Source organism: Danio aesculapii, chromosome 11 (genome assembly GCF_903798145.1).
Source record: "Danio aesculapii chromosome 11, fDanAes4.1, whole genome shotgun sequence".
NCBI classification, from domain to species: Eukaryota; Metazoa; Chordata; class Actinopteri; order Cypriniformes; family Danionidae; genus Danio; species Danio aesculapii.
Genome location: NC_079445.1, coordinates 10,765,680 through 10,791,716, shown reverse-complemented (window position 1 = coordinate 10,791,716; position 26,037 = coordinate 10,765,680). Strand labels below are relative to the sequence as shown.

Genomic DNA, 26,037 nt, shown 5'->3' with positions numbered 1-26,037 from the left:
GGATTAAATATGATTTTAGCAGAATCTGTTGTTGAACAGAACAATCAAAAATTACTTTAAAATTCTAAAAAAACACTTTTGATTCGTTTAATAAACCTCAGCTTGAACAAAAACTTCACAAATCATTTCACTGACCGCAAATTCTAAAACAGTAATTGATTTATTAACATTGCAGTTACATGTACAAACACAAATTTGTGAAAAGATTCAGTTACAATGTACAGACTAAAGTGTCAATACTAATAACAATAATAACAGTAAAATTACTGCAATTTTCTTTTTTAAAAAATCTTAAATTCTACAAAATATCAGTCTTTCATTTTTCAATCAGTAGTGTGGTGTATCTTTGAAATCTCCCTGAGCTCTGGAGCTGTGAAGCATCTTTTTCTTGATGTATCTTTTATCTGCAGTGTGGGCTTGTTTTCGGCATGACTGCTCAGGATTAAGGGATCTTCACCCACCTCATTTCGGCTCCGATTGTCCGGCTCTGATGAAGAGGTGGGCATACGTGTCAGTGCCAGGCACAAGTCACCCACCTCTAGCTGGCGGCACTGTAGTTTGCAATTTTGACTTGTGTGTTGAGGGTTACAGGAGGACCAGCCGTGGCCATAAACAAAGAAGGGCATTCCTTCACTCACCTCCAAAGACAACTGCAGAGGAAATGTTCATATTTCAAAGAAATATGTCAACTGTGTATTATCACCTACACTGGGTTCCACACAACTGATTTGGGTTGAGACAATATAAAGGAATTAGGTTAACTTAGTATTTGTCTTCACAAATTTGAGTGGATTGAACATAAAACAATTAGGTTGTCCCCAAAAAAGCCTTAAGAATAATGTTGCTTTAGCTCAATTTAAATAAGTAGTTTGAACAAACCACTATGTTTTTGACTGTTTTTCCAAAAAACAGGTCAGTTCACTCAAAAAAAGTTAGCTTTGTTTTTATCCAAAGAGGCAAATATGATTTATGTACTTGAATATTGCATTACACAGCATTTGCGAATAAACCACTGTCTCCATTCAATGAGACAATAGAGAACAAAATCATCACTTTCTGATAAAATTGCGCCAAATATTTACATAAAAATTTAATTTGTTGCAGCAGGAGTATGCTATGTATGCTATTTTTTCTTATGTAATAAATTACCTGCACCTCAGAAAATAAAGGTGACACACAATGAATGCACTGTGGCTTTCTGAGGCACGAAACCTCACTTTGGGGCATTTCTAGCAGGTAATAATACCAAACTGCTTTGATGACAGTCTTTAGCTGAGGGACTTTAGAATGACCGACACAACGGTGGTCGGTAGAGCTTAACGTGCTGCAATTTAAGAAAACACATGCAATTACAAAAAACACCAGCAAATTAAGAAACAATCTTCATCAGTTTGACAGCACATGTGCTGCAGATCCTCACAACGCAAACACATTAAGAAAACACATCACATTTTCACACAAAACAAACATGAATAAAACACGCTACATTTTCTCACAATACTTGCAAAAAGAACGGAACACAACGTAAATGTTTCAAGGGGACCCAAAAACATGACGGACGCTGTGCCGGGACTATTGCTCAGTAAAGTTGTAGGTCATCTTTGAAAGGTGAGTTTTTTATTTGTTTATTTTATCATCTTGATTCCCTTGTCTTTTGTATTTTATTAACCCTAATAACCATACCCTAAATAGCCAGCTCTATCCCGTTTTGGGGTCCCCTTGAAACATTTCTGTTGTGTTTCGAGAAAATGCAGTGTGTTTTCATAAATTTTGCGCATTGTGAGAAAATGCAGCGCGTTTTCGTAAATTGCGTTGTGAGAAAATGCAACACGTTTTCATAAACTGTTTATCGTGAGAAAATGCAGCACGTTTTCGTAAATTGTTTGAATTGTGAGAAAATGCAGCATGTTTTCGTAAATTGTTTTATTTGAGAGAAAATACAGCACGTGTTCGTAAATTGTTTGCGTTGTTAGAAAATGCAGCAGGTTTTTGTAAATTGTTTGATTTGTGAGAAAATGCAGTGCGTTTTCTTAAATTGTTTGCGTTGTGAGAACATACAGCGCTTTTTTGTAAATTGTGTTGTGAGAAAATGTAGCACATTTTCGTAAATTGTTTGCATTGTGAGAAAATGCAGCACATTTTTGTAAATTGTGTTGTGAGAAAAGGCAGCACGCTTTCATAAATTATGTGCGTTGTGAGAAAACGCAGTGTATTTTCATAAATTGTTTGCGTTGTGAGAAAATGCAGTGCATTTTGGTAAATTGTGTTGTAAGAAAATGCGCACGCTTTCGTAAATTGCGTTGTAGAAAAAATGCAGTGGATTTTAGTAAATTGTTTGCGTTGTGAGAAAATGCAGCATGTTTTTGTAAATTGTTTGAGTTGTTAGAAAATACAGCGCACCTACATAAATCGTTTGTGTTGTGAGAAAATGCAGCTCGTTTTTGTAAATTTTTTGAGTTGCTAGAAAATACAGTGCACCTTCATAAATTGTTTGTGTTGTGAGAAAATGCAGCTCGTTTTTGTAAATTTTTTGAGTTGCTAGAAAATACAGTGCACCTTCATAAATTGTTTGTGTTGTGAGAAAATGCTGCGCGTTTTTGTAAATTGTTTGAGTGACACATTGCGATATTTTATTTTGCTGCGATATGAATATGATTTCGCCAGATGACTTGAATAACTATATTTGGACTAAAATCATTAACTTTGTTTGGAATGATCTTGTAGAGAAGTGAATCAAAGAAATCACAAGAATAAATAAGATTAAAGTGAAATCAGTCAGATATTCAGGTACAGTAATACGATATGAATTTTGCCCCTGATAATAATAGATCACGATATTAGCAATGGGCAGCATGGTGGCACAGTGGGTAGCGCTGTCGCCTCACAGCAAGAAAGTCGCTGGTTTGAACCTCAGCAGGGTCAGTTTGCATGTTCTCCCCGTGTTCACGTGGGTTTCCTCCGGGTGCTCCCGTTTCCCCCACAGTCCAAAGACATGCGGTATAGGTGAATTGGGTAAGCTAAATTGTCCATAGTGTATGTGTGTGAATGGAAGTGAATGGGTGTTGCCCAGTAATGGGTTGCAGCGGGAAGGGCATCTGCTGCATAAAACATACGCTGGATAAATTGGTGGTTGATTCCGCTGTGGCGACCCCAGATTAATAAAGGGACTAAGCCGAAAATAAAATAAATGAATGAATAATATCAGCAATATATCACAAGAAAACCATCCACAATATATTATGATATTTGTAAATGAAGAGGGAAAAATGCATCACAAATTTGTATTTCTTTTATCTTTCATCTTCCTACAAAAGATTTTTTTTTTTTATTAACAGCACATTTATTTCTTAAAACTGCAAAATTGATATATGTTCAATCCGCCATTACGAGAAGCGCCACCTCATTCATCATACTGTTATTTCGTCCTGCCCCTATTATTGAATGATCAAATGTAATGTAAAATGTAAACAATGTACAGCAACAATAATAGTCCCAACTCCACATTGCATGTCCTGCGATGTGACTATTGCAAATGCACACATTGTGATATCGATGCTAAGCTGATATATTGTGTAGCCCTAATTGCACGTGTTTTCTTAAATTGCAGCATGTTAAGCTCTCTCTGCCACCGTACAAAACAACATTTCAGACGTTTTATAATGAGGTCAGTCTGCTGGTTTGTCAATTTATGCTGTCTATTTTTGTTATCACATCCGGTAAAACAAATCAGATGACTTTTTATGTGCGTTCTGGAATTTATATTAGTTAATAAGTTTTCATTGTATTTTATGCACATTTTTCCTTATCAGAAAAAAGTGTAGACATGTTTTTTTATAAACGTTTTTAGAATTTGTGCATCTTTTTTCCATTAGCACTTTTTAATGTGATATTGCAAAATAGATAGGTGGATGGAAACATTTACTAATGACCAAATCAGTTTTGAGTTTTTCTGCTGAACACAAAAGAAGATATACTAAAGAATGTAATCAACTTCCATAGGATATGTTTTTCTCTACTGTGGATAACGTGAATGGTTACCGGTTAACATTCTTCAAAATATCTTCTTTTGTGTTTAACAGAACATCAAAAACAAATCAAACTTGTTTAAACAAGTCAATGCTGAGTAAACAATAACAGAATTCCCATTTTTGCGTGAACTATCTCTTTAACATGTCTTTACATAGGCTACATCAGATTTTTTGTTACTTAATTATTGACTTACTTTTTTTTATTCAACGTGTGTATGTGTGTGTGCTTACCTGCGAGTAGTCATGCTCAATCTGCACATGTAAACAAGAAAGCGCAGGTGTGTGTGACGGTATGATCTTCAACACAGTAAAACGTTTCAACATCAGCTCGGGATGTAACTGCGCACACTGCTCCAAATCCTCTGTCCTCAAATCCTCCACACGCTTCAGCCGACCACCCTCCAGCTCCACCAAAGAGCCTTCAACAAAGCGACGGAGAACCCACAGCGCCGAAGACGATGATTTAACGTGTGCGTTTCTGCTGCGTTTTTGTGCATCTCCACTCCAGAGCAGCAGTGGGAGCCCTTCGCTTGTTTTCTTTTCAGGCCCAGCATCATTACTAAAACCAAGCAGTTGGTGATGGCTGTGCTCTGAGTTGTATTTAAAATGTTCTTTATTTGAATCAATATGTAAGAGAGAACCCAAAAGTGGGTTAGTTTTAACATAATATCTCTCATAGTCTCTTTTGGAGCAGATTCTCTGACTCTGTGGTTCCTGGTAGCAGTGTGAATACCTCAGTCTGTCCTTTTGCATGGCTGTTTTGGTTTCCTCCATTGGAAAATCTCTTCTTTGAACATCCCTACCAACTCCTCTATAGAAATATGAAGCTGGCAGTGTGTCGGTTTGTGGATTACGCAGCTTTCTAAAGCCTTTGACAAGTCCATACCCTGCTTCTGGAGTGAAATACCTCCCATATGAAGCTCCTCTTCCAATGTGCAGCATGTTTGGATCAGTCACAAACAATTCTGATGAAGGTGGAAGATATCTACTGTTGGAAGAGTTTAGACTCAGTGAAGAGTGGGTCTGATTTGCTCCAAAACGAAGGTCGGGATTTGTGTAAGAGCCTAAATCACACCTGTAAGTATACAAGTTGTATGCCTCTCTAACAGCATCAGGTGTGTACTCGTGTACTTGTCTTGGTCTTTTGAATATTAAATCCTGATTCCAAAAAGGTGATGGGGTTTTAAAAATGGGTTCTGGTGACTGTTCATTGCATCTTGGTAAAGAGTCAGACTCTGTTGCCCATTTTTCTAAAATAGAGGAACTCATGTTTTTTTTAGAATGAGTACACAACAATTATTTTGTAGTATCAGTTGTTGGGTAAAAAAAAGCAAAATAATACAACTTTTAGCCTATCTTAGTCTTTAAAAAAGGCAAGAATAGCCTAACACATTGGCTACTTTCATATTACTTTCCTTAAAATGTAATTAAGTAACAGATTTAGTTTAGTTTTGTTGTTGTTTTTTTAAAAGTCACTAAAGATTGTAATATACTACTTGTTTTCCCCAATATTGGCAGTATCACATTTGACTTAAATGTTGTATTGTTCATTTTCTGTCTTTACATCAACTTAATTAGTCATTTTAGAGAAGTACAATCAGTAAAAGGTATGAAATTATTTGTTATGTTTTCAGAAAACATTGTTAAAGGTATTTTGGGGGGCAAATTTAGGGGTATATGATTCAAATTGTTATTTGGGTTGTTGCGATGTAAAAATAGCTTTCGGATTCAAAAGAATCTATTGGCATTCAATGACTGGGGGAACGATCAGGTGGTTTCCAGTTCCACGATTTGCTGAAAAAGACAAAAAAAGAGAGTGAATTAATAACAATAATAAATGATCTGTTGATAGTGAAAGCTGAATTTAGGCAGCTACTATACAACATTATGTTGTGAACAACAACATTTAATTAAATAAATCTGAAGTATTATGCTTAATATTTTATACCATTACATATTAATGAAGGGCAACGCAGTGGCGCAGTAGGTAGTGCTGTCGCCTCACAGCAAGAAGGTCACCGGTTCGAGCCTCGGCTGGGTTGGTTGGCGTTTCTGTGTGGAGTTTGCATGTTCTCCCTGCGTTCCTGTGGGTTTCCTCCGGGTGCTCCGGTTTCCCCCACAGTCCAAAGACATGCGGTACAGGTGAATTGGGTAGGCTAAATTGTCCATAGTGTATGAGTGTGGGTGAGTGTGTATGGATGTTTCCCAGAGATGGGTTGCGGCTGGAAAGGGATCCGCTGCGTAAAACATGTGCTGGATAAGTTGGCGGTTCATTCTGCTGTGGCGACCCCGAATTAATAAAGGGACTAAGCCGAAAAGAAAATGAATGAATATTAATAAATTAAACAGAATTACAAACTTTACTATTTAAAGGGACAGTTCACTCTAAAATGAAAATGACCTCACCATTCGAGTAGGGTCTGTCTGTGGACTGCAAGACGAGCGTAACATAAAGGGGCGTAACTTGTAGTGGAGTTGTAACTTGAAGTTATGAACAGCCACATGTCTATGTTGTCGACAAGATGTCACTGTACATCAGTTATTAACACCTACACCTACTCCACACCTAAACCCAAACATCACAGTTATTAATATCTACACATACCACAACTCTAAACCAAACCATCCCAGTTATTAAGGTCTACAGTACACCTTCCCCAACCCTAAACCCAACCATCACAGTTATTAACGTCTACATCTTCCTCAACCTAAAACCAAACATCACAGTTATTAACGTCTACACCACAGGTGTTAAATCCAGTTCCTGCAGGGCCACAGCTCTGCACAGTTTAGCTTTAACCATGATTAAACACACTTGATCAAACTAAATGAGTCCTTCAGGCTTGTTTGAAATCTACAGGTGTGTTGAAACAGGGTTGGAACTAAACTGTGCAGAGCTGCGGCCCTCCAGAAACTGGATTTGACATCTGTGGTCTACACCATCCCCAACCCTAAACCCAAACATCACAGCTAATAAAGTCTACATCTTCCTCAACCCTGAACCCAACCATCAGTTATTAACGTTTACACCTTCCTCAACCCTTAACCCAACTATCACAGTTATTAACGTCTACACCTTCCCCAAACCTTAACCCAACCATCACAGTTATTAACGCCTACACCTACCCCAAACCTAAACCCAACCACCATCGATATTAACGTCTACACCTACCCTAACATCACAGTTATTAACGTCTACACCATCCCCAACCCTAAACCAACCATCACTGTTATTAATGTCTACACCTTCCCTAACCCTTAATCCAACTATCACAGTTATTAACGTCTAAAACTACACCTACACCACATTTAAATGTATTAATGTCTATACCTACCACAACCCAAAACCCAACCATCACTGTTGGTAACATCTACACCTTTCCCAAACCTAAACCCAACCATCACAGTTATTAACGCCTACACCTACCCCAAACCTAAACCCAACCACCATCAATATTAACGTCTACACGTACCCTAACATCACAGTTATTAATGTCTACACCATCCCCAACCCTAAACCAACCATCACTGTTATTAATGTCTACACCTTCCCTAACCCTTAATCCAACTATCACAGTTATTAACGTCTAAAACTACACCTACACCACATTTAAATGTATTAATGTCTATACCTACCACAACCCTAAACCCAACCATCACTGTTGGTAACATCTACACCTTTCCCAAACCTAAACCCAACCATAACAGTTATTAACGTCTACACCTTCCCCAACGATCACAGTTATTAATGTCTACACTAACCCCAATTCCTAATCCAACAATAACAGTTATTAACGTACAGCTGCAAGGCTAAGTAGGCTAACTGTCATGACAAAATGGATGAAGTCAGGCAGAAGAGTTGCATGGTGGACTTGCTAAATGAATGAATAAAATAATATATTAAATGAATTGGTTGTGGATAAACTTGGACAAAACTCATGAAAACATTTGGTGAAAAGGTTCTTTTATAAGTATTTCCACCATCTTGCCAACTAAATCTCGTTGTGTCATCTCGCATGGCTCAATGGGGTCTCGATTACTGCAAGTTACACCTCTAACTTTCTAAAAGTTACGCCCCTTCATGTTTCCCCCCTCTCTTGCAGTTCGCAGACAGATACAGTCAGAGAATTCGCTCTCCTTCATGTGGTTTTAAAGCTTTATGAGTTTCTATCTTGTATAAGTATGTGAGGGTAAGTAAATGATGACAGAGATTTCATTTTTGGGTGAACTATTTCTTTAGGTTTTTCTTAACCATTCAACATCAATTATTTTAAACATTTATTTAGGCTATATGATTATTATTGTTGTTTCTCACCACCGCATGCATATAACATATATACTTCACATTGCCCTCTAGTTTAAGTAAACATTTATCATTTAAGTAAACAAATGGATTGTGTATTGCATTTTCTACAATACGACAGTGGCAATTTTAGCTTTTTGCTATGCTACAGTCACACCAATAGATGTCAGTATAAAGGCAGTGTGACCATATTGTAACAACAAAAGAAACACATTCAACATTAGATTTAGATTTACGTCATGTCATTTCTTAATGCATGTTGCTGTACACATATTTTATCAGACGATTTTTTTTGTCTGAATCACTTTTTTATTCACAAGAAAGATTTTGTATAATGTTTTTTGTGTATCAAATTAATCTTTATATAAAACAATGATTTTAATATTACTTTATCCTCACACTATAAATATATATGCAGTTTGTTATAGTTAAATAAGTATAATAGAATTAAAATACTATTAAGTATTAAAAAATAAATTTTAAGACTAAAAGGTTAAATGACTTAATATTTCCTCTGCCACAAGTTAACTGTTTATAAAAGGCCATATCAATATTATCTTCTTTTTTGGTAGTTGAAAAAAATGTGTGTGTGTGTGTGTGTGTGTATAATACATAAATAAATACATAAATATATACATATATACATTGGTTCTAGGTTGGTTCTAGAGCACTTATAAGTCCACAAGACCACAAATGAACCATTTAGGAAAATTCTTTCAGAGTTATATAATAATTAACTGAAACACACACATGTATGTATACATACAGTTCTGCTTAAAGTTTTACACACTTCTTGAAGAATTTAAAATGTGAATAATTGAACACAATAAGAGAGATGATACAAAATGTATGTTATTTTGTATTTAGCTCTGTAACCTTCGGCAAAAGCTTACATAACCTTGGTTTTCAATACTGTGTTTGGTTTCCTGAGGATCTACAAGTGCTAACATTTACAAATTTAGACCACCATACCAAAGGTTGAATAAAATACCAAATGCCACCTTCCAAACCTAATCTAAGGTCATTCATTCATTCATTCATTCATTCATTCCTTTTCCTTTCATCTTAGTCCTTTTATTCATCAGGGGTCGCCACAGCAGAATCAACCACCAACTAATCCAGCTTATTTTTTACACAGCGAATGCCCTTCCAGCTGCAACCCAGTACTGGGAAACATCCATACACATTCACACACATACACTAAAACTGGTGTTAACCAATCATTAACAGAATAACAAGATTGTTCAATTTGATTTAATGACCAATAAAAATACTGTTATCCATTACATCCCAAAGCTACACGAAACATGTTTCACTTTAATAATTCACACATTAACACTACACTACCTGACAAAAGTTTTGCCATCGATCCCAGTTGTAAGAGAAACAAATAATAACTTGACTTCTAGTTGAACATTTGGAAAAGTGGCAGAAGGTAGATGTTTCTGATAAATCATTTGTTGAACCATCCCAATCGACATATACTGCAGAAGACCAATTGGAACCTGCATGAGCCCAAGATTCTCACAGAAATCAGTCAAGTTTGGTGAGGGAAAATTGATGATTTAGGGTTACATTCAGTATGGAAATGTGCAAGAGATCTGCAGGGTGGATGGCAACATCGATAGCCTGAGGTATCAAGACATTTGTGCTGCCCATTTCATTACAAACGACAGGACAGGGCAAATTCTTCAGCAGGATAGCGCTCCTTCTCATACTTCAGCCTCCACATCAAAGTTCCTGAAAGCTAAGAAGGTCAAAGTGCTCCAGGATTGGCCAGCCCAGTCACCAGAAAGGAACATTATTGAGCATGTGTGGGGTAAGATGAAGGAGAAGGCATTGAAGATGAATGTAAAGAATCTTGATGAACTCCGAGAGTCCTGCAAGAACGCTTTCTTTGCCGTTCCAGATGACTTTATTAATAAGTTATTTGAGTCATTGCAGAGATGTACGGATGCAGTAATTCTTTTTCCACTGCAGCATGACTTTATATTCAATACTATACATTATTTCTGTTAAGTAACAAGACTTTTTTCTAAGCAAATTCAGACCTTACTGTCCTAAATAATTAAAAATCAAGACAAGATTTTGGTAAAATAAGCGTAATCTAGAGGCCTTTCATACTAGTCATTTCTAATACCAAATGAACAACAGTAAGTCAAGTTATTATTTGTTGTTCTTAAAACTTGGATAGGCGACAAGACTTTTGTCAGGTAGTGAATACAATTTCACCAAATCACTGAACAGCACTATTTGAAAAGAATTTATAGTCACACTTTATTTTAAAGTTCAATTCTCGCTATTAGCAAACCATACTAGTCATTTCTAATACCAAATGAACAACAGTAAGTCAAGTTATTATTTGTTGTTCTTAAAACTTGGATAGGCGACAAGACTTTTGTCAGGTAGTGAATACAATTTCACCAAATCACTGAACAGCACTATTTGAAAAGAATTTATAGTCACACTTTATTTTAAAGTTCAATTCTCGCTATTAGCAAACCATTAAATATGACTTTTGCTTCAATAAACTCCTAATTTGCTCCTTATTAATAATACATTATATTAAGGCAGTTTAGGTATTGGGTAAGGGATGTAGAATAAAATCATGCAGAATATGTAGATTATAGGTACTAATAAGCAGCAAATATCTCAATAAAAACCATGCTAATAAGCAACTAGTTAATAGTAAGAATTGGTCCCTAAATTGTTATCAAATGCATTAATTTTGATTCACTGAGATGGTATAGGGAAGGGAATCATGCATAAAATGTAAAAACTACAAGCATAGATGAATGCAATGAAGCAAGACGTGAGAGAAACAATGCATGCTTTATGGTTTTGTATATGTAAATGTAAAAAATAAACTGCAAAGTCAACTCAACATTGCATATCTTGCTTGTGACTATTGCGAATGTACACATTGCGATATCGATGCTGAAATGATATATTGTGCAGCCCTAATATAAACCTATCTGTATTGTAATTTGATAGAAATTACTGTGCAATAGTTATGGTAACACTTTATTTTGATAGTCAATTTATTATACAGTATTATTAGACTGTCTGCTTAATATCTGTTGATACTGCTCCTTCAACAGACATTAACTGACTATAAGAAACTTTGCAAGTACATGTCAATTTACACTAATCCTAACCTCAACCTAATAGTCTACTTATAATCTAATGAAAATTAGTTGCAATGTAACTTAAATTAAAGAAACAGACCATCAAAATAAAGTGCGACCACAGTTATTTATTCATTTGTGACAAGGATAGTCATCAGAGGTGTAGTTCATTTTATGAGGAACTAGCTACATACTGTAATAGGCTACTGTTTACTTCTTCAATCATTATCAAGGTACTTTCATTTAAAATTTTAATACGTATTTGTATTACAGTATATGGTGTTTCTTAACACTCTCTTAAACTGCAAAGAACGTTTCTTTTTTGTTCAAGTGTATCCTAGTGGAAACAGTGCTCTATACTTTACAGGAGTCTCTTCTCTTACAATTTGATAGCTTAATAGTACACTAATAACAGCATTCAGTGCCAGACGACCCGTTTCACACCAGCTTTTTAGTCTACAAACTACCGTCTGCCTCCGTGTCAGGGCGTTTCCATGGCTACACGTTGACATAATAACAGTGCATGTTTGATTGCTCCTATAAAGTCACTACTGAAATGCACTGTAAAACCCAAAAAGTTAAGGTATTTCAAACCGTTTGAGGAAACCGATTGCAACAAACCATTTAAGTTCAAAAACTAACCCTAATGAGTACTGTGAACCTAATCCATTTGAGTAAATGAAGCAATTTGAGCACAGTAAAACCCAATAAATGGAGAGAACTCAAACCAACTGAGTACTGTAAAACCCAATAAGTTAAGGCAACTTAAACCATTTGAGGAAACCGATTGCAACAAACCTGTTAAGTTTAAAAACAAATCCTAATGAGTAGTCAACTTAATCCATTTGATTAAATAAAGCAATCTGAGCACAGTAAAACCCAATAAATGAAGAGAACTCAAACCAACTGAGTACTCAAACTGTTTGAGGAAACCGATTGCTACAAACCATTTGAATTAAAAAAACAATCTATCTGAGTACTGTGAACTTACTCCATTTAAGTTGAAGTAATGAGGCATCTAATTACCTTCAGCACTGAGATCGAAACTCTTTTCAAATGAGCAGAATTAACTTTCAGTAAATTTAGAGTTAACTACACACATTTCATTTGATAAAGTTGACTGTTGGGTTTTACAGTGAACATTTCACAACTATAGGAAAGGTCACAAACACACTGTTTTGGATTGAAATGAGTTGAACATATTAGTTTGATCTCATTGATCCCTTTTGATTTTGCACACACACATTTGGAGTTATGAAAGTTTGCACTTCCCACGCTGACATTACACTTTTATCACCTGATGTATATATGAACTGTGGAAAGAGGTATTTTACCTATGCAAATCGTCCAGCTGTTTATTCAAATGAAATGGCGAATGCCGTCAAACGCAATTTATAGCCCTCAATCTACATGCGCTTTATAACATAAAGAGACCATTTTTCAATAAAACCCTTTCAGGCAGTACTATCCTGCCCATCAGCTCCAAAGGACATATTTGAATGAGGGATAGGCAAATTCAAGAATTACTCATTGCTGTAGGACAGCTGAAATATATATATATATATATATATATATATATATATATATATATATATATATATATATATATATATATATATATATATATATATATATATATATTTACATGTAAAAACTGGTATACAGTGCTCAGCATAATTGAGAACACCTTTTTTGAAAATAAATATTTGTATCCATTTCTCAGTAAATATAGGCACTGTATTTTGGTGCATTTAAACAAAACAGATTTATTAAACAGATATATTTATTAAAATATCATATATAATTGCTTTTCTTGATGTTTTCTCTTTTTAAAATTTGTATTTAATATTTTTCTATAACATAAATTTGGGCGTATTTTTTTTTAACTGTTATCGTAAGTTATTTTGTTAGACAAGCTCCAGATTTGGCTTCAGTACCGACTAATCTAATGTATATGCAGTTATATATGCTGAGCACTGTATTTGTCAGGGAATTGAAGCTATAATTGAGTCATCAATCATGAATGAATTCTCAGCTCTCAGTTCATCTACATAATTTTTCAAATGCATCCAGTTTATGAGAAGAAGTATCTGTGAAATATATTATTATTATACGCTTTACATAACCACAATATGTCTTGTATATTATTGTAAAAGAAGAGTTATATTACACTGCTCTCTCTAAAGCTACAACAACATATAAAACTAATTATCTGAACATTTTGTTTCGACATAACATTGCTGCCAATTAAAATAGTGTTTATGCAATTAATTTATGCAGTGCTATTTTTGTCTATAGTGTAAGAATAAAATCAAAAAACTAATGCAAAAGTAAACTGTAACTCAAAACACGTAATTAAAAAAGTGTCTTACCTTTGACGCCCTTTACTTTACATAACCCAAGAGTCTGCGCTGATGAAATGCTGGGCTCCAGTTGTGGTGCTGACTTGCATATAAACTCTTATTTTCATTCCTCCTACTCTCTCTCAGTCTCTCCCACTCTCCTCTCGACTCTGTCTGATGACTGATGCACTCTCTCACTATCTCTCTCTCTCTCTGTGTATCTCTATACACTTGCTATTCTCTCTCTTAACAATATGTATATTATTGTTTTATATGTAATGTTGGTAACATTTTAAGGAATAACTCTGGCTTATTACCTGCCTCTTATTAAAATATTGTCTGTTTATTGGTACTTTTAATGCACATATTCTGCACGATTACATTATATACCCCTAATCCTACCTACAGTAATACCTAAACACAACTACTATCTTAATAACTAATTATAGGCAACAAACTGGGAGTTTTAGGCAAATGAAATGTACCTTAAAATAAAAGACAAAAGAATTGTACTTTAAAATAAAGTGTGACACATTTTTCACAGTATAATTTACAGTAATAGCACCAAACAGAAATAGATATATTTACATTTTTTATTATTTATAATTTTTTCTTATAATTTATATGGCATTTCTCTGAGTAAAACTCACTGCAGTGATATTAAAAATGAAAATTCTGCTATTAATTACTCACCCTTGTCATCCCAATTCCTTGAGACCTTCATTCAACCAGGCTCATTCTGAAAACGTACTCCTATATACATTTCTGGAGAGTGCTGAATACATCCCAGGAGCTATGTTTTTGTTTTCGCGAATCCACCAGAGGTCGTTGTGTGCGCTTTTTTCAGATCTCAAATTTCTCTCACAAGTGCTATTCGTGTTTGCTGTTCTCACGTAAATCCACCAGAGGCCACTGTTGACTACTGACTGACTGACCGATCAACTGACCCACCCTCCTCTTTCCCTAAACCCAACCAATGGTGTTTTCAAAAGCAATCGAGAAAAAAAGCCCACTGATTTTTTTCAGATTGGACCACATTCTCATCCTATTTACTTGTTTATTTTATTTATTTGTGTCTCAAGTCTGCTGACGTACATGGCGAGCTACTGGACAAACTGGTAACAGTGGAAAATCAACTTAGAAGTAAACGGTCAGCTGGTAAGTGCGAAAAGGAACGGCGTCATACAGCCCCGTATCATTTGTTTTAAAGACGAAATGCAGCCATACGTACTTCTGGCTACATAATTCGCGATCTCCAGAAATGTATATAGGGCAAAATTTTCAGAATGAGCATATGTTGCCTTCATTCAGAACACAATTTTACCATATTTTGGATTAAATCAGAGAGCTCTTTGACCATAACTGTCAACATCAGGATGTGAAAATAAAAACAAAGGATGGGAAAATGTGAAAAAACTTGAAAGCCTACTCCCATTCATTAACATAAGTTAAATTTATGCTCCAAACTCAGTCTACTCAGTCTAAAGTTTGACAAATATTGCTGCTGTTGGAAAACATAATGTACTTTTGAGGCTTTTTAGTCAAGAATGTAGTTATTTATAAGGATAGTGCCCATTTTAAAATCTTTATATTTTCTGAGAGAACGCGTGACGGTGGCCATTAGTCTGTCATTGAGCAGACCAAAGACAGTTGACGCTGTCCATCCACAACATGGCGGCACAGACCGCATATTTAGCCCTTAGAGGATGAAAAAACAGCATAATTCAAATCACACTTGATAAAATCATTATTAAACAGGTAAGTGACTTTCTAGTCGATTTCTTTTGTAAGATGTAGTGCTGTATTTATACCATAGTAATTGTAGTGTGTTGAGTGTGAGATGGAACTCATCTTAAAGTCTTAAAACCGAAGATGGCCATCTGTTTCTAATGACTCTCTTGTTTTCGCTTCTGCAGACTAGTTTACTAAACAGAAAGAAAGAAGAAATGCCCGCATGTGTTTAGCGTTTTTCCTTAGCACAAACACAACAGTAATTTGGTAGTGTTTGCGTTGCTTTGGCTTTTTTGGGGTTAATTATTGTGATATCCTGAGTACAACAGAGAAATACTGGGAAATGTCTGTAGACTGATGGCATTTCATGTCGTTCAGCTTTATAATCTAAAAATTTCAGCAAAATTATCTGTTTTGTCGTCACTTTAGATATTACGCTAGAGAATCATTCAAATACTAGCTCTAAAGTGATGTTTGTGAAGTAGCAGTAGTTTCTGCTGTTCGGACATCAACTGCAGATGTAAATGAATGGTGGAAGAAAGTTCCTCATACAAAAGGATTTTTAGACTCTTCGTGTTTGATTTTCTTTTTTATATACACGATTATGCAGTCGAACTGTTGTATAAATACAATATCACACTCGTAGCAGTGTGATATGGCTGTATATCGTCACTGGTGGGACACAACACACGCCTCCCACTAATGCCAGTATACAGCCCCATCACACTGCTACTCGCGTGAAATTGCTCATATATTACTTTTCTAACGAGTAAAGTAATGCATTATTTTACAAAATGAAGTAATAATATTTGAGTTACTTTTTAAAAATGTAACACAAGTTACTTTTCAGTTTCATTAATTAGCTTTAAAAAAAATTAATTGCCGTATTAAAATAAACATACACGTATGTTGAATACTGCACTCGATGAGAGAATGAGCTCCCTGCAGAAACAGACAAAAACCAAGATGGCAACATTAAAGAAAGCCTTACATTTCTGTCATGGAAAAGGGGATTGTCTCAATGGATAGTGATTTTACTGAACTAATTAGACAAAAAGTAACACATTGCTTTTAAGTTTCATTAATCTGTTTATATGGCCTGTAAAGTTCTGGGTTCAAGAAATGTGTCAGAAGATATTATCCTACATAATTACTTTTTATGTGTTTCTGTAAAGGGAAACGAAGGTTATATAATGCATTGTTCATTACAGAGATCCTCTATTTATGAAAAACTAAACAAAAAACCTTGCCAGTTCTGAAATAGATCAAGCCCCGTCCAGGTAAACAAAAAGTAACTCAAAAGTAATGTAACACATTACTCGTCATAAAAAGTAACACAAAGCTAACTTCGAGCTGTCACCAGTGTGGTTTTCTATAGAAACGAATGACACAAAACGTTCCACCACAAGCCCATTCAGATCAACAAAAGAAAAAATAAAGATCAGTTGATGAGAGAGGTGTGGTTGTTAAGGGGGTCTGCGTTAAAGGCACAGTTTGCCACTAGACGATGTGTTTTCACAACAAAAGCATATTTTGATGATGCTGTGACTGAGTATGGAATCATGGAAGTTGTTGTCTTATAATCCTTTGGGACTCCATAAATCATGTTCATCAATGAGCTAAGTATTCAAAACGCATCTTAATAGTTTTATAATACTAAATACAGTTTCTGAACAAGGTTCTTTTATAATGCTACTCTATGCAGTTCAATAAAGCACAACAACATATTAAAGTATCTTTGGTGTTTCCATGTTTTCTATTGACCTTATTCTGAAATGTGGAAGAGCGATACTTTGCGATTGTTTTAGAGCTTACAATTCAATTGCCTATTGATGAAATTACTAGGAATAATACACAGCAGAAAACTACTTGCTCTACAAACAAGTGTGTTCATGACTATGCATAAAAAGTAGAATAATAATAATAATAAAATATCCGTTTGCATCATCAATCAGCATAACCAGCTGTTTTTATCTTCTAAAAATCAATAGAAGTGAATGAGAGCGAAAATCTCTAGACAAAATGATTCCAATGGCCGTGCCTGCTTATACATCAAGAGTAAGGTCAATAAAACAGTGGGTAGTGGGTAGTGTTGTCGCCTTACAGCAAGAAGATCGCTGGTTCGAGTCTCGGCTGGATCAGTTGGCATTTCTGTCTGGAGTTTGCATGTTCTCCCTGTGTTCGCGTTGGTTTCCTTCGGGTGTTTCCGTTTCCCCCACAAGTCCATAGACATGCGGTATAGGTAAATTGGGTAAGATAAATTGTCCATAGTGTATGTGTGTGAATGAGAATGTATGGGTGTTTCCGAGTGATGGGTTGCAACTGGAGGGGTATCTGTTGTGTAAAACATATGCTGGATAAGCTGTCGGTTCATTCCGCTGTTGCGACCCCTGGTGAATAAAAGGACTAAGCCGAAAAGAAAATGAATACTGAATGTAATGAATGAATTTAATGATGTTAAAATTAACAGGTAAAAGATATATTGTAAGGGTTTGGCGATATGCTTATGCCACAAAACGAGACGAGACACGAGATTGGGTTCTTTAGAACGAGACAAGACGAGATTGTACAGTATTTTTAAGAAACCCTCAATGATGAAATAAATCAATGGAAAATAGTCTTTTATGCGGTGGCTGAGAGAGCGTAACGTGTTGCAATTTAGGAAAACACATGCAATTACATTAAAACACCAGCAAATTAAGAAACTATCTTTATTTGTTTGACAGCACATGTGCTGCAAATCGTCACAACGCATACACATAAAAAAACGCGCTGCATTTTTACATAAACAATTAATAAAATGCAGTGCGTTTTCGTGAATTGATTGCGTTGTGAGAAAATGTAGTGCGTTTTCGGAAAATTGTTTGAGTTGTGAGAAAATGTAGCGTGTTTTTGTAAATTGTTTGCGTTGTGAGAAAACGTAGCGTGTTTTCCTAAATTGTTTGCATTGTGAGAAAATGCAGTTCAATTCAATTCAATTCAATTCACCTTTATTTGTATAGCGCTTATACAATGTAGATTGTGTCAAAGCAGCTTCACATAAAAGGTCACAGTAAATAGGAACAGTGTAGTTAAGTTTGTAGTGTTTAAGTTCAGTTCAGTTTAGCTCAGTTCAGTGTGGTTTAATAATCACTACTGAGAGTCCAAATATTGAAGAGCAAATCCAACGATGCGCAGCTCTACAGATCCTGAACCATGCAAGCCAGTGGCAACAGCGGAGAGGGAAAAAAACTTCACTAAAGGCGGAAGTGAAGAAAAAAAACCTTAAGAGAAACCAGGCTCAGTTGGGCACGACCATTTTAATTTCTCCGCTGGCCAAACGTCTTGTGCAGAGCTGCAGTCTCAGTGGCGGAGGCTGGAAGCTGGCCTCAGCGAAGACTCGTCTGTCTCTGGAGCGTCATAGGAAACAGTCTCATGTTCTCCACTCTTCCATGACCATCGCAGTAGTTGTTCAGGATTCGGCCAGGTCCAGGATATGGAAACCTTGGGATCATCTCGTCGTTGGTCTTGGATCGAATCAGTGACTCTGCATAGTCTGAGGGCCTCGGGAAGAGTATCCCCAGGTGGAAATGGAGAATAAAGAAAATAATTAGCGTAGCTGATGTTCACAGTGTATATCAGCAAGATGCATAACCTGTGTGGAAGCCCCCTAAGTGGTGCACTAAGTGTATGCTTTACTGAACAGATAGGTCTTTAATCTAGTTTTGAATTGGGAGAGTGTGTCTGAGCCTCGGACGTTATCAGGAAGGCTATTCCAGAGTTTAGGAGCTATAAATGAGAAGGCTCGACCTCCTTTACTCGACTTTGCTATTCTAGGTACTACCAGAAGTCCTGAGTTTTGAGATCTTAAAGAGCGAGTTGGATTGTAGCGAGACAGAAGATTGGTTAGATAAGCAGGAGCTAGATTATTTAGAGCTTTATATGTAAGAAGCAATATTTTAAATTCAATACGAAACTTAACAGGCAGCCAGTGTAAGGAGGATAAAATTGGGGTGATGTGATCAAATTTTCTAGACCTGGTTAGAACTCTGGCAGCTGCATTTTGTACTAATTGAAGTTTGTTAATAGAGGATGCTGGGCAGCCAGCAAACAGAGCATTACAGTAGTCCAGCCTAGAAGTCATAAAAGCATGGACTAGCTTTTCTGCATCTGAGATGGATAGCATACTTCGTAACTTAGCTATATTTCTCAGATGAAAGAAAGCAGTTTTTGTGACATGGGAAATATGATTTTTAAAAGTTAAATTGCTGTCTAATATGACACCCAGATCTTTTATAGTAGAACTAACGCTAACTTTGTATCCCTCTAATTGTAGATCGAGTTGTGAGATCTGCTGTGTACAGGATTTAGGCCCAATAAGTAATGATTCTGTTTTGTCTGAGTTTAAGAGAAGATAATTGTTGGTCATCCAGTCTTTAACATCTTTAATACACTCAGTTAGCTTGGACAGATTAGACGTCTCGTCAGGTTTAGTTGAAATATATAATTGAGTATCATCTGCATAGCAGTGAAAGCTGATCCCATGTCTTCTAATAATGTCTCCCAGGGGTAGTATGTATATTGTAAACAGTAAAGGGCCTAAAACTGATCCTTGAGGCACCCCGTATTTTACTGGGCTGATTTGTGAAGGCTGTCCATTTATATTTACAAACTGGTAACGGTCAGATAAGTACGACTTAAACCATTGTAGGGCCTGTCCCTGGACACCTGTAGACTTTAAGCGATTAATAAGGATACCATGGTCAATGGTGTCAAATGCCGCACTAAGATCGAGTAGAACTAATAGCGAGATGCACCCTTGGTCAGCAGCTAAGAGTAAATCGTTGGTTATTTTCACTAATGCAGTTTCTGTACTGTGATGAGCTCTGAAACCTGACTGAAACACTTCAAAAACATTGTTGGTCTGCAGAAAGGAGCATAATTGAGCAGAAACAACTTTTTCTAGTATTTTAGATATAAATGGAAGGTTTGAAATAGGCCTATAATTAGCTAAGTTGCTGGGTTCCAGTTGTGGTTTCTTAATAATAGGTTTAATAACAGCTAACTTGTAGGGATTTGGAACATGGCCTAAAGATAAAGAAGAGTTGATAATGTTAAGAAGAGGTTCTCCTATAACAGGTAGCAATTCTTTCAGTAACTGTAACTGCAGTGCGTTTTCATAAATTGTTTGCGTTGTCAGAAAATGCAGTGCATTTTCGTAAATTGTTTGCATTGTGAGAAAATGTAGCGTGTTTCCGTAAATTGTTTGCATTGTGAGAATTTAGCATGTTTTCGTCAATTGTTTGTGTTGTGAGAAAATGCAGTGCGTTTTCGTAAATTGTTTGCGTTGTGAGAAAATGTAGTGTGTTTTCATAAATTGTTTGCATTGTGAGAAAATGCAGTGCGTTTTCGTAAATTGTTTGTGTTGTGAGAAAATGCAGTGCGTTTTCGTAAATTGTTTGCGTTGTGAGAATGCAGTACGTTTTCGTAAATTGTTTGCTTTGTGAAAAATGCAGTACGTTTTCGTAAATTGTTTGCGTTGTGAGAAAATGTGTTTCCGTAAAATTGTTTGCGTTCTGAGAAAATGTAGCGTGTGTTTGTAAATTGTTTGCATTGTGAGAAAATGAATCGTGTTTTCGTAAATTGTTTGCATGTGAGAAAATGCAGCGCGTTTTTATTGTGTATGCATTGTGAAGATTTGCAGTCTGTGTGCTGTCAAACAGATAAAGATCTTAATTTGCTGGTGTTTTTTGTAATTGCATGTGTTTTCTTAAATTGCAGCACGTTAAGCTTTCTCGACCACTATACTTTTATTCAACTGAAAAAATAAAATACAAAATGCTAAACAATTTAGGTGCTTTTATAAATCAACATGTAATAAATGTTATTTTACTTCTATTTTAATGCATTTAAACTATATTGCTAATATATGAATGGAAAATCGATTTTTATTTAACTGAAAAAAATCAGAAAACGCACAACTATTTAGGCAGTTGTTGAACTAACTGGTGAAAAAAATGGTTATGTCACCCGCCCAAGCAACCGAGTGACACACGCAACACCGAGGCCAACCTGGGTTGCTAGGTTTGCAGTTCAAATGCAATCCTGCCTCCAATCTTCAATGGCAATTTCACCCTCACTCCATCATGCTAGCATCCCAACTCAATGAGAAATGTGGCGAAATCTTGCAAGATTTCGTGACACGAGATCTTGTCACACCCCTAATATATTGCATATACTATTATCGTGATAATGATTATTTTGTTTTATATTGTTCAACCCAGCTCTACATTGATATGCATCTGTTGTTATTTGGTTGCTAAGACGTTCTGAGTAATGCTTATGCATTTCTGGTGTCCTGGACTGTTAAAAGAATAATACTATAGGTGCGTCACAAATTGCATACGTTGGCACTATTCTATGGCATTTGTAGTATAAATAGTGTAACTAGTGCGTTCATATTGAAAATTCGATCTGGATGATGCACTTATTCAACTAATAAAATTAAATGTAGACTGTTGGACACTGCACGCACTCAACGACCGCAACTTTGCTCACGTAGAGGAAGGAGCGGAGCTTTCGGGCGCACGTTAGATTACATTATTTATTTTGGATTGTGAAAACAAAATTTTCCTACGAGAGTGATTATAGTGCCTCCCGATGGTGAATGCGGTTATACTCTTAGCAGGTATTATTTGGTACATTTATGAAACGGTATTAAACTAAACGGTTTGAGTTTCCACTTAGTAAAAAAACGTTAGTGTTTCATTTGGGATGACACTACATACATATACTATGCTGTTGAGTGTGTAAGTGCTAAGTACATAGTGCATAAGCGCAACATGTATAGTGTGCCATTTGGGACAGAGCTTATGTTTTTATGTTTACATATGCCAGTTCACTAGTATGGTTCGCAAGTAGTTGTGTTGAGTAAATTCATGTAAAACCACTTCAGCCACAATATTCTTAACCACACTTCTCTTACTGCTAGTATTCTATGAGGGAATGATTTGCACAAAGAAAGCCCCGCCCCCTACTCAATATTCTATTTCCGTTTAAAGTACATCGACATACTAAAAATAAAAGTCTCAGCTTCTTTTAGGCAATTTGCTACAGTACAGTGTGGTATGGTCGTTAAGGTTTGTCTTTGTTCAAATGTGTTCCTATGCAGTTACCATGCTGTTGCTATGTATGCAGCTGATAAGATGTTCCATTTAATGCTCTGCTTTGCCATTGCATTGATAAGATATTATGACTGATTAGTAATATGTTTCTTTGCACTTGATAAAGTAACTGGTTTTTATGGGCAGATGCTATGGCCAATGTTTGTTTGACTTTGATACACCTGTCCAACTGCTTGTTAACACAAATTTCTAACCAGCATCAGAATGGGGAAGAATCATGATTTATGTGACTTTGCATGGTTGTTGGTGCCAGACGGGCTGGTGAAGTCAGGCAGAAACTGCTGATCTACTGGGATTTTCACGCACGACCATTTCTTGGGTCTACAGAGAATATCCAGTGAGTGGCAGTTCTGTGGGCGCAAATGCCTTGTTGATGCCAGAGGTCAGAGGAGAATGGCCAGACTGGTTCCAGCTGCTATAATGGCAACAGTAACTCAAATGACCACTCGTTACAACCGAGGTCTGCAGAAGAGAATCTCTGAATGCAGAACACGTCCAAACTTGAGGCAGATGGGCTACAGCAGCAGAAGACCACACCGGGTGCCACTCCTGTCAGATAAGAACAGGAAACTGAGGCTACAATTCACACAGGCTCACCAAAACTGGACAATAGAAGATTAGAGAAACGTTGCCTGGTCGGATGAGTCTCGATTTCTGTTGTCACATTTGGATGGTAGGATAAGAATTTGTCGTCAACAACATGAAAGCATGGATCCATCCTGACTTGTATCAATGGTTCAGGCTGCTGCTGGTGGTGTAATGACATGGGGGATATTTTCTTGGCTCACTTATAGTCCATCAGTACCAATTGAGCATCATCTCAACACCACAGCCTACCTGAGTATTGTTGCTGACCATGTCCATCCCTTTGTGACCACAGTGTACCCATCTTCTGATGGCTGCTTCCAGCAGGATAGTGCACCATGTCATAAAGCACAAATCATTTCAGACTGGTTTCTTGAACATGACAATGAGTTCAATGTACTCAAATGGCCTCCAGAGTCACCAGATGCTATCATGTCAATATGGACTAAAATCTGAGGAATATTTCCAGTAACTTGTTGAATCTATGCCATGAAAGATTAAGGTAGTTCTGAAGGCAAAAGGGGTCCAATCTGGTACTAGAAATGTGTACCTAATAAAGTGGCCGATGAGTGTAGCTTGTACTCCACTTGACAGTATGCTTGACACACTAGAAAGATTCATCGTTTGTTGTTGTTGTTGATAGCACTCTGCTATGTGGTTGTTAGGGTTTTATGCGTCAGTGCAAGGATGTTGCTATGCGTTTCATACAGTGTTGTGACTTCTTGTTATTACACTGTTATGCTGTTGGCTGGTTTCCAGGATTTTGCTGTGTGATTGTGAGAGCGTTCTTAGCAGTTGGTGCTATATTTTTAGGTTAAAAGGGAGTTTAGAGATCTAAAGAAGTGAAACATGGTTGCTAGTGTGATACTGTAGGCTGCTAGTTAAAAAGTCAAGGTTTAATTTTCCGGACATACAGTAGTATGTACTTACTAGTTCTGGGTTGGACCCCATTTTGTCTTCAGAACTGCCTTAATCCTTCGTGGCATAGATTCAACGACGTACTGGGAATACTCCTCAGAGTTTTTGCTTCATATTGACATGATGGCATTATGCAGTTTCTGCAGATTTATCGGCTGTACATCCATGATATACAAATCTCCCGTTTCACCACATTCCAAAGGTGCTCTATTGGATTGAGTCTGGTGACTGTGGAGGCCATTTGAGTACAGTGAACTCATTGTCATGTTCAAGAAACCAGCCTGAGAGGATTCGCGCTTTACGACATGGTGTGTTATTCTGCTGGAAGGAGCCATCAGAAGATGAGTATACTGTGGTCATCAAGGGATGGTCAGGAAAAATACTCAGGTAGGCTGTGGTGTTGACATGATGCTCACTTGGTACTAATGAGCCCAAAATGTGCCAAGAAAATATCCCCAACACCATTACACCACCAGCAGCAGCCTGAACTGTTGATATAAGGCAGGATGGATTCATGCTTTCAAGTTGTTGATGCCAAATTCTCACCCTACCATCCGAATGTGGCAACAGAAATAGAGACTCATCAGAGGAGCAATGTTTTATTGTCCAATTTTGGTGAGCCTTTGCGAATTGTGTCCTCAGTCTCATGCTCAGTTCGAACATGTCTATGTGATTGGCTGAATAGAAATTTGCAATATTAAGCAGTTGGACAGGTGTACCTAATAAATTGTCCGGTGAGTGTATATTTTATACAGAATAATTTGTGTATCATTTGAGTGAGTGAACGAGAAATGTATATGGCTTTTGCCATCTGGATCTGCCAGTGTTGCAGAAATGACACATTTCACCTTATTCTTAATTAAGTCTGTGCACATCACATCTCATAAAAGTGGAACATTTCACATCATCATGTTTAGTGTTTTTCCAATAACCGGGTTTACATTTTTAGCTTTTTTCCTTTTATACCAAAATGGACCCAGACAACAGAAATGTCAAGTAAATCAGCGTAATCTGTCTGCACTCTTGCATTATTTTGTTTGCACTCGAAACGTTAGTGACATGCTGCGGCTGCTGGCCACAAACACTGAATTGAAGCCCACACACAGTCGCAAGTATTCTCTGTCTGAGTCACATAAGAGCTCCACACACCCCTCCAAAAGCACACACACTTGCATGCATGTCAGTCTGGATTGTAAAGATAGGTGTGTGTCTGACATTTAGAGCGAACTAATGCTGATACAATCATGTTTTCCACACATCCCACACACTCTTTACAGCTGTGGTAAACTAATCTTCAGACTCAACAGAAGCTCAGCTGCACTTTTGAGGCCGTGGATCTTCTGAGGACAGCTGAAGCAGTTTCAGTACTAACACTAACCTCAATTCTGATCCTCTCAACCTCCCCATGCACAATGTCACTGCGGGTGAGTGAATGTATACAGATTACAAACACTTCAGTTCATAAAATAGTTCAGGTCAATGTTTTAGGTTGTAACTTTTTGTTTGCGTTATCTGTTGAGTCGGTTTGTACCATTTATACTTCGTTTCCACGTATAACGTTTCTGTGTGGGTGTTCTTCAGCACATTTACATGACAGTTTTTGGAGATAAACCGCAGAAACAACTGTCACAGTAGCCTATTTCGCGTTACATTTCACATACACACGCTAATAGTGTAAATATCACGCACGGTTTTATAAGTAAGTGAATAAATATATAATCAACGCTTATCGGTATTTTGTTTAATGGCCACGAGATGGCGCTAGCATGCATTTTACAGTTTTTCTCATTTGCTTTAGCACATTTTTCAAAACAGACTTTACGGTCTCTTTACCAGAGA

At 36.7% G+C, this 26,037-nt stretch overlaps 1 protein-coding gene across 1 annotated transcript; it reads right to left on the bottom strand.

Moving 5' to 3' along the window:
- Window positions 1–236: 236 nt before the first annotated feature.
- On the bottom strand, window positions 237–5,815 carry LOC130237441 (uncharacterized). Its single transcript, XM_056468379.1, has 2 exons — window positions 4,260–5,815; window positions 237–650 (listed from the first exon to the last, which is right to left on the bottom strand). The coding sequence occupies exons 1-2, from the start codon at window positions 5,295–5,297 to the stop codon at window positions 324–326; spliced, it is 1,365 nt and encodes a 454-aa protein (XP_056324354.1). The 5' UTR covers window positions 5,298–5,815; the 3' UTR covers window positions 237–323.
- Window positions 5,816–26,037: the final 20,222 nt, after the last annotated feature.

Coding starts and splice junctions, on each gene's coding strand:
- LOC130237441 (XM_056468379.1), bottom strand. CDS start 5,297: ATGAGTTCCTCTATTTTAGAAAAATGGGCAACAGAGTCTGACTCTTTA. Junction 651..4,259: donor TTGAGCATGACTACTCGCAG/GTAAGCACACAC, acceptor TTTCCTCTGCAG/TTGTCTTTGGAGGTGAGTGA.